The 9,693-nt window shown below is 47.3% G+C and overlaps 1 protein-coding gene and 1 non-coding gene across 2 annotated transcripts; both read right to left on the bottom strand.

Moving 5' to 3' along the window:
- Positions 1-906: 906 nt before the first annotated feature.
- Positions 907-7,391, bottom strand: Odc1 (ornithine decarboxylase 1). The gene is made up of 12 exons (XM_028777760.1): positions 7,279-7,391; positions 5,185-5,281; positions 4,980-5,097; positions 4,578-4,751; positions 4,269-4,441; positions 3,937-4,071; positions 3,749-3,830; positions 3,500-3,583; positions 2,697-2,859; positions 2,504-2,616; positions 2,207-2,421; positions 907-1,733 (listed from the first exon to the last, which is right to left on the bottom strand). The coding sequence occupies exons 3-12, from the start codon at positions 5,079-5,081 to the stop codon at positions 1,589-1,591; spliced, it is 1,386 nt and encodes a 461-aa protein (XP_028633593.1). The 5' UTR covers positions 5,082-5,097; positions 5,185-5,281; positions 7,279-7,391; the 3' UTR covers positions 907-1,588.
- LOC114629723 lies at positions 6,211-6,344 on the bottom strand. The gene has a single exon (XR_003712713.1). It is a non-coding gene; the product is annotated as a small nucleolar RNA SNORA42/SNORA80 family (small nucleolar RNA).
- Positions 7,392-9,693: the final 2,302 nt, after the last annotated feature.

The following is a 9,693-nucleotide window of genomic DNA, read 5'->3' as shown; positions in this document are numbered from 1 at the left end:
GGCTTCTAGCCATTTCAGTTTGTTTAGGTTGGAACTTAGTCTTTAGAAAACAAGCCTTTTCCTTTGTGTCCTCTCCCATCTGTCCATCACCTTCACAGTCAAGTACTCCAGTAATGATATGGTACATTCTCATTAAAACTTATCTATAGGGGGCTAGAGAGATGGCTCAATGGTTAAGAGCACTGGCTGCTCTTCCAAAGGTCATGAGTTCAATTCCCAGCAACCACATGGTGGCTCACAACCATCTGCAATGGGATCTGATGCCTTCTTCTGGTGTTAAGGACAGTGTGCTTATATACATTAAATAAATCTTTGAAAACAAAAAAAAAAACCAAAAACTTATCTATAGAAAAATGTATTGCTGCAAGAGGAGCTGGAGAGACCAGTTATCCAAAGTACCACAAACCCAGGCCTGAGGTGGGGCCCTTCCACCCGTGTAATCGCATTTCCACAGGAGCCTCTGGCACAGCATGGGAGCCTGAAGCTTTAACCATCAGTGGCTTCACTGCGGATCTTCCAACTCCAGCCACCATCTGTGGCTCCCAACAAAGTTCACATCTTAGCAAATAAAGCCACAGCCCTGTGCCTGGGGAGGGATCCCCTGAAGAGGAAGCAGCTCCAGAAGGGATTCCATCTTCATCTGTATGGAGGGGGACAGGTAGCTCAAGTTTCAGAGCCATGGACAGCGCTTCACTCTCAGTGACACAGGTTAGCAGCTCTATTCAGGCCACATCTAACTTTTGCTTGAGGTAGAGTCTAGTGTGGCCCACACTGGTCTCCCAGTGCTGGGGATCACAGGATGACTGCCCCTCCTCCTGACCTACAAGTTTTCAATACTTTGGGGAGGCAACAGGTGTGTAAACTGAGCAAGACTATAGGTCAAGGTAAAGATTTACAACACAGTAGTTGCTGTTGTTGAATTTATTACAGGAAGTTGACTGCCAAATGCTGTATGGTACTTTCAACTGTTACTATGTGGTGATGCAGCTGAAGTCAAGGTTGAGGAACAGTCAGGGCTTCTGCAGGCAAGGTTCAAAGAGCCTCAGATGCCCTCTCTAGGAAGTGGCCAGGCCAACAGTTCACTAGGCAGATGACATTCCTTACCAACAGACTCTGGGCACCAAAGTTCACAGCCAACTGCACACACTTGGGAGGGGCTAAGCAGACTGCTGCAGTACAGAGAGGGCACAGCCTTGTGATACAGCAGCATGTGTAGAATTTTGTGCCTTCTTCAAGGGATACTTGCAAACATTCCCAATTATTTCAAGATATTTTATTTTCAAAATGGGTCACAACACAAGCTTTTGGCCCATTCTGCCAATGTACAAGCTACAAATGCTTGCTCAGCAGCTGAGGGACACACGTTAGTATCATGTCTGAAAAGTGAATAAAAATCCATATAAAACAAATATTCAAAGTTTCCATAGGAACACAGTAAGTGTGACCCCCATCTCCTAGCCTTCCATATACTGCATCGGTGCCACCCTACTCTTACAAAGACATTCCAAACTAGCAGTAATTAAGTTAAATGGTCCCCCAATGCCTTAATTCAAGCTAAACTTGCAGGTAAGAGCTACAAGAATGGCATCTACACGTTGATCCTAGCAGAAGCACAGGCGGCAGGGTGACTGTCCATCCCGCTCTCCTGGGCACAAGACATGGGCAGAGTGCCAACATCCTGCTCCTCCACTTCCGGCGGGAAGCCATGGCTCTGGATCTGCTTCATGAGTTGCCTGAAAACAAAGAGGTATATTCAAAACCCAAGTGTCTCCAAATCGGGCAGCCTCCCAAAAGACCTCCTGAGACCTCACCCTTTGTCACTACATCACCAGGAAACAATCCAATGTACCATTTCACTATTAAGGAAATCACAGGTCATATGCTAACTTGATTTTAGTTACATTAATATTCTAAATTGCTTTTAGTCCTAAGACCTTTCCTAGTAAAAATCTGAATTTTTGAAGAAAAATATGTATTATTGAAGAGAATTCTCATTTATGTATTTAGCTCAAGGTAAAATTATCAGACAAAAACCAAACACAAATTCAGTACTTTTCTTGAGACAGGCTAGCTTGAGCAAGTTATAATCAAGGCTGACCTGTGTACACCAGGGCTGGAATAGAACCAAGGCTTCTGGCTCATGGTAGGCAAATATTCCATTGAACAACTGAAAGAAAGAATAAGCAGGCACAAAAATGTCACTCACCACATTGGCCGTGACATCACATAGTAGATGTTTGGCCTCTGGAATCCATTGAAAGTAGAAGCAGCAGCAACGGTGTATGCACCCATGTTCTCAAACAGCATCCAATCGCCCACATGCATTTCAGGCAGGTTACAGCGCTCAACGATCCGATCAAGGCCATCACATGTTGGTCCCCAGATGCTGGATGAGTAATACTTCTCATCTGGTTTGGGTCTCTGTATGAAGAAGACATTGTTCTTGAATATCCCTGAATCCTGTCCATCATTCTCACTGCTAGAGAGCATGCTCAGAACGTACCTTCTGCAGCAGGGCCTTCACATGTGCATGATCGTAAAGAATGCAGTTAAATGATCCATATACTCCATCATTCACATAATACATGAAGGTTTGCTCACTTGACTCATCTTCATCTAGAAAAACAGATCACCCTAATTACCACCCAGCATATCAACATTCAGTTATCCCACATGATTCATCTGACAACACATACCATCAGAGCCGGTCTGCTCCTTCCACACGGTTTTTTTTGCAATGATGTTGACAGCAAGTGTGAAAGCTGAGGCAACATAGTATCTGCCTGGCTCGGCTATGATTCTCACTCCAGAGTCTGCTGGGAAGTACTTGTCCAGAGCTGGGTTGATTACACTGGTGATCTAGGAGTGAGAGGGAACAGCCATTTATTATGCAGTTGACACAGAGGAGAGAGATCACACTGCTGTGTGTAAGGAACAGGACATGACCCAGCAGGTCTGTCATCGGGCAACAGAAGCAACATAAACATCTCTCTTCCTGGAAACCAGTCTGTACACCATTTCCCATTCTCCTCTCAGGACCATCTCTGTCTTTCCAACATATTATGAATAGTTTTATCAAGTGGCACAAAATGAATTACAAAAGAGGGGCCAAATGCTGAAATAATTCTGTTAAATACATGCCAACAAGATAAAACTCCCACCCTGCCTACTTCACATAATTGTATAACTCCCACCCTGCCTACTTCACATAATTGTATAAACAGTAACCATCTCTGAACAATGGCTTCATTTCCTAAGAGACTAAACATTAAAAATATATGGGAGATGGGAATGACAGTACAAGCTGCTGAGGCAGGAGAACTGAAAGTTCAGGGCCAGCCTGGGCTACAGTCTCAGAAATAGACACACAAGTCAGTGGGAACACAATGCCAGGCCACGTATTTGTTTGGTACCTTTTAATATCAGTAAAAACACCAAAATGGAACTTTCTATACATATAAAATACCCTAAGTAGGTTACTAACGAATGTTGTAATTACCTCTTCAAATTTAAGCTTTGTATCTTCAGATCCAGGAAAGCCACCACCAATATCAAGCAGATACATGCTGAAGCCAACTTCTGTCTAGAACCAAGAAAATTCAGAAGTCAAATCACCAGATTCACATTCATGAGTTTAAATGACAGATGGGTTTAAAATCTGTTATACAGAAGGCTTCTACAAGAGGCAAATTCTAGACTCAGTAGTTATTTTCAGACACCCTGCCCCCCACGAGTCACATCTACTTACTCCCATGTCAAATACACAGCGGGCATCTGATACTGCCTGCACGAAGGTCTCAGGGTCAGTACATCCACTGCCCACATGGAAGCTGAAAAAGAAACAGAATGATGCTGGTGACTAGTTCTCAAAAAGAGAAAAGGGTCTTAAAAATTTAATGTCTCAGCCTGCAAGGACAACACTGAGATAAATCTCACCTGACACCAATGACATCAATATTTAGTTCTTTTGCCCGTTCCAAGAGAAGCCTGCTGGTTTTGAGTGTGGCACCAAACTTAACACTGAGGCGACAAACTGCTTTGGAATCATCAGTGGCAATTCGTAAAACCAACCTAGGAGGAAGAACATGAAGTAAGTACTCTCTATACACGCTCACCCAACTCAGGATCCTAGATGCAGGTGCTGCTGCTTGTGAGTTTGAGTCTAACCCAGGGTTATTCCTATACATAGAGCTATGCTATGTATAGGAATAAAGGGACCAAGATGAGTCTGCCCTACAAGGCCCGGCCTTTGTGATCACAAGACTCACTTTGCCTTTGGATGTGCTCTGGCAACTTTCATCAATTCAATTTCACTGTCAAAAGTCATCATCTGGACTCCATTACTGGCAGCATACTTGATTTGCGACACTTGTTTACATGGATTTGCATAGATAATCCTCTCTGGAGGCACCCCAAGCCCCTGCACCAACTGTATTTCAGTCTGAAAAGAGAACATCAGTGTTGGGCTACATACAGAGCTTGACAAACAAAAGCACATGAAGTTGTCATGTGCACTTCAGCTTTTTAACACTTACTAACACAAGTGATGCCTCCTTGAGGCGGGTGTGCACTCTTACCTTGCTTGCACAGTCAAATCCTGTCCCGATAGCAGCCAGGGTGCTCACTATGGCTCTGCTGTCATTACACTTGACTGCGTAAAAGGGAGTAACACGGGGAAGAGCTTTTAGCCACCTCAGATGCTTCTTTAGAATGTCTCCGAGGTCCGCAACATAGAAAGCATCCTTATCGTCCTGGAATGAGAGCAGGTTCAGGGACTTATTAACAGTCCTGCAGCTGACACCACACCGAAAAAACCTTCTCTTCCTTAACCAAATCCTATCCCTGTTAGCAGTGGCTGATGTGGCACGACCAACCACCAACCACTAGACAGTCCACAGTCAATCAAATTCTAGATTCTCTGGCAAGACATGCTCACTTATAGTGCTAGAAACTCTCAGCAGAGCTGCGGCCATACTTACAGAGGAAGAGACTTCATTGATTTTTTGGTCCAGAATGTCCTTAGCAGTAAAGCCTTCATCGAGGATATGGCAGTCCAACTCTTCCTTCGTAAAGCTGCTCATGGCTCTCAGTGTGCCTCTGAAACAGAGTAAGCTGCCAGTGAGTATGAATGCACTCAGTCTCAGCAATGCTTCAACACGAATCCACAAGTAAACCAGTACTTACGCAGAAAACCTAGAGATTGAATCAATTATTGCCAGCTCCTCACAAGGCCAACTTATCCAAGAACTCTGAATGCCGTCTCCTTGGAGCGGTGGAAGCACTAGTGAGTAGAAACACAAGATGTTGCTACCTCCTTTGGAATCTTACCACTAAAGGTTACACACTGCAACAGTATACCAGAGTAAGCAGATGAAATAAAGTACCCAGTACAGGAAGATCAACTGTGGAGTGGAATCCTAGTGCCCAGGAGAGTGGACCCCAAACCTCTGAAGTACTCAGATACATCAGATTTCACACTGTTCAAACCTGAATGCCACAGCTCTACACACATGAACATCCCAATCCCCGCCTCTCTCCAATGTGCGTCTCAGATGCATCCGCACACAGTCCACTAATACTGGCATTAGTGTATTATGTGTTCTTATCTGCTTTATTTCTGAGCCATTCCAGCTCTTCAGAAACTTCAAATGGCATTATAATAACTACATGCAGCCCTGAAAATGCCTCGTCGGTTCCCACTTTAAGAATTATGTTGGAGCCGGGCGGTGGTGGCACACGCCTTTCATCCCAGCACTTGGGAGGCAGAGACAGGCGGATTTCTGAGTTTGAGGCCAGCCTGGTCTACAGAGTGAGTTCCAGGACAGCCAGGGCTACACAGAGAAACCATTCTCAAAAAAAAAAAAAAAAAAAAAGAATTATATTGGATGATCTTTAGTGAATACAAAAGATCAGGTATCTAGAGCACTCACACTTAGTGAACAACCCATCAAAATTTTCCATAAGGAAACATTTATGCAGTACTAACATTAAAAAAAACCGTTCAAATCAACACAGTATACTGTTAGTTACTGTTATCATAAATCAGTATTCTAGATCCTGTATTGCCTACCAAATGAGCACTTCTGGGAATTTTTGGCCTTCTTTATGACTAACAAAAATAAGCAAGATCACCACGCTTAATAAAAGCTTCTGTCTGGGTCTTATAAAATGGACAACAGCAAGTGGCCAGGTAAAACTTTTCTTTCTTCCCACTGTGTGACCCACTTCAGTGCCAGCAGCTCACAGGCATGGAGGCCGGGCAATGGTTAGGAGCCAGTTTGTTCTAGCATGGGACACTATGAGAGGCCCAGGGGGACGAGCGTGCCATAAATCCAAATCCATGCATGGTAAAACACGCTTTAAGTCTTAACTTAGTGAGACGTTTGGCACTTCGTTAGCTGCCTAAATCTCTCCTAAGTGAAGACTAGAGAAGAGCGCCAGCCTACTCGTATACCATCTACAACTGATGAATGGGCTTTGGCAGTAATTTTGTAATTTTAGGTCTTAAGTATTTTCCAGGCAACCTTCTGGCTTAAACCTGGAAAGCTTTGAGATACCATTTACTATTTTGCCTGAATACATGAAATCTGGGAGGGAAAAAATGTTACTTTTTGGTATGAGAAGCTAAATCGTGTGTTAAACAATTAGCACAAGAGAGTAACTGTGAAAGAGATACAAGCCAATTAAAACAAAACAAAACAAAAAAAGAATTCCAGTCAAATTCTGCCCGATCTTCGGTTTGAATAAAACAAGCCACTGCATTCTTTGTCCTCTCCCAGACATTCCTGACAGACTCTGCTCCCCACACTTTTTCCAGTTATTGAAGATTCAGAGTCGGGTTTCCGGGACAGCCGGGAACCCGGTTTCCCCTAAACCACTAAGTCATTCAAGGAGTTCTAATTCCAAGTCACAGCTGGTGGGTATTCATTAGCGGTGACTCCCAGACTAAATTAGGTCTAGCAACTTCCACTTCGGGTCATCGGCTCTGCTCTGTACACGTAGCAAAACTAAAGAAAGCGCAGGAAACTGCAGGGCGGCTGCTTGCACCTGCCGCAGGCTTGCCTTCCATCATCACCCGGGCAAGAGGAGCGCCGAGCCCGGCTGACGCGATGCGGGCTCCCATGGGGAATCCGAGGGCTTGCAGCCCAGGGCCGGGAGCAGCTGGCTTCAGGGCGGCGGCTCGCAAGGTCATCGGCCCCGGGCCACGTGTCCCCCGCCGGCGGCCGCAGTCCGGGCCTGGCGACACGTGGCCGCACATCCCTCCCGCGCTCCGCTCACCTCACAGCACAGTGGCGCGGCTGCCCGGACCCATGGAGACGCCGCCGCCGAATCCCGAGGAGCGCCCGGCTGTCCGCCCGCCGCCGCCCCGTCAGCCGCCTCGTCGAGCCCGCCGCAGACGCCGACCCGAGGTGGCGCCGAGCTGCTGGCTGAGGGCGGCCGGCGGCGGCGGCTGCAGGGACTGACAAAGCCCGATGGTGCGACGCGCCGCTACTTATACGCCAAGCACGTCGTCATGGAGACGCACCAGCTCAAACCAGCCGCGATCGGTTCCGGCCGGGAGGCGCGGGGGAGGGGCGGGGACTCCTTGGCGGCCAACCCGAGTCCGGGCGCCGGAGGCGGGAGGCGCGGGCCCGGCGCGTCAGTGGGGCGGGGCGCAGCGCGTGCCCACCCACCTGCCCATCCGCCCGCGCTCCCCGCCCGGCCTCGTGCCGTATACGCCCTGCGGCAGGCCCGCGCACGCGCACCACACCACCAGGCCTGGCTGCCAGCACGCCGCAGGGCCCTATGGGCAGCGGGCGGGAGTCGGCCGGTGCATGCGCACTTGTACCTGGTCGTCTCTCACCCCTTCTCCGCTCTCCGCCTACGCACACACCCTCTCCCCTCCTTGGCTCTAACGGCTGAGCCCAGGCCTGGAAGACTAGCAAAAGTCTTCCTCGGTTTTGCCTTCAGCGCGTGGTATTCCCTAAGCGGGGCAAGCGGAGTTGTGTGCGGGCCACGGAGACTAGACTTCGTAGCGCAGACTAACCTTGTATGCTTATGCGTGAAAACTTGCTGAGAGCCAAGCCCGCAGAAGCTAGCGAGCCACTCCGTGTTATGTTGGTGGCTTCCAACTAGATATTTGGCACCAGTTGCATGCTAAGATACGCCTTCTATCTAAGCAAGAGTCGTACTTAAAGGCGTGTTAGGGACGAGGTAAAAGGTTGTGGGGTTTCAAGCCACCCGCTGTCCCTTATTCTGTTAACAGTAGTCGAAAAGGGTAGCTGCAACTAATACACTTTGAGAAGCCTGGACCCGAAAAGAGTCTGGGTAGTGAATTTGTACCCACCAAAGTTACATTGTTAAAGAACAAGTGGGACTGACTGAGTACTTAAATATTCCGTGTTGGAAAGCCACAGGAGTACTCCAATTTGTTACTATGTATACACTGTTGATGGTTTGTTAATTCTCAGTTAAAACCCCTCTCTCAGCCCAGACCCTGGGATGCCAGTGGAGTACCAACAAAAGCTTACTTGAATCACAGCAAAGCAAAGGAAAAAGCTTGAAGTAGCTTTTCAAAAGGCCAGGTGACCCATGCCTTTAGTCCCAGCACTCAGGAGGCAGAGGCAGGGTTTTTGTTTATTTGTTTTTTGTTTGGTTTGGGTTGTTTTTGAGACCTGGCTGTACTGGAACTCGCTGTAAATCAGGCTGTCCTTGAATTCAGAGATCTGCCTGCCTCTGCCTTGGGAGTGCTGGGGTTAAAGGTGTGTCCCTTCACTGACCAGCTAGCTAGATCTCTGTAAATTTGAGACCAGCAGAGAATACAAAGAGTTCTAGACTAACCAAAGCTACATAGTGAGACCCTATCACAAAAATAAAGCAGAACAAACATACCCCACTGGCTTTTCTTCAGAAGTCCCTAGAAGAAATCCACAATCTAGCCCCACTCCCAAATTGTTGCGCAGTTTTGTGCAAGTCCCCTTCCGTCTTGGTCTTGTGTACCCAAGGGTCTTTTACAACCACAATGTCCTGGGAGAAAAACCTTGGTACCCACTTCCAGGCCTGGGGCATAGTCCGTGAATATTTGCTGAATGAGTGAACGAACGAACGAACGCGTGATTCACTTCTCTCTGAATCATGGCTTCTGCAGAAAGAAGCAAGTACCGCAAAAGCATCAAGCAAGATATCCATACAACGATGAGATGGGTTTACACTCTTCTCTTGGGCACCTTGCTCTTCCTTATTTTTATATAATCCTGGAGCAGTCACAGCAGAAGAAGGGTATGGGATTCTCTCCTAACAACTCCTTTCTTCCCCAAGGACAGAATTAGTTGCTGTCACCCATCAAAGAACGTACAGCCCCAAGCATTCAATTAGCATCTTTTATCTCTCTGCTGGGAGATAATCATAGTGTTTTAGTTTTGGAAACCTTACCTGGGAAGGAGAGCAGAGATCTTGGTCAGGAAGACCAGGAGACCGTTCCAAATTATATGAACTACCCTTGCTCTATCCCAACTGCCTGTGTGTATATGGCACCAACCCACCCACATTCCGTTTCCTGCCCAAACCCGGGGGAGGTGAGGTCTTGTACATGATCCAGCTGACTGTCAGGGTGGGGACAGAAGGTAGGGAAGGAGGGGCCCATTTCCTGGGGTAGTGGCCCTGCTGGCTGGTGGTAGACAGGCTCCGGCATGGAGAGGTCCCCAAAGCCGGTCT

This window comes from Grammomys surdaster, unplaced genomic scaffold, assembly GCF_004785775.1.
Source record: "Grammomys surdaster isolate TR1022 unplaced genomic scaffold, NIH_TR_1.0 314, whole genome shotgun sequence".
Taxonomy (NCBI): Eukaryota; Metazoa; Chordata; class Mammalia; order Rodentia; family Muridae; genus Grammomys; species Grammomys surdaster.
The sequence above is the reverse complement of the archived record's forward strand: the minus strand, read 5'-3'. Positions and strand labels throughout refer to the sequence as shown.

Coding starts and splice junctions, on each gene's coding strand:
- Odc1 (XM_028777760.1), bottom strand. CDS start 5,081: ATGAGCAGCTTTACGAAGGAAGAGTTGGACTGCCATATCCTCGATGAA. Junction 2,617..2,696: donor GGAGCAGACCGGCTCTGATG/GTATGTGTTGTC, acceptor CTGTTTTTCTAG/ATGAAGATGAGTCAAGTGAG. Junction 1,734..2,206: donor GTGATGTCACGGCCAATGTG/GTGAGTGACATT, acceptor CTTTGTTTTCAG/GCAACTCATGAAGCAGATCC.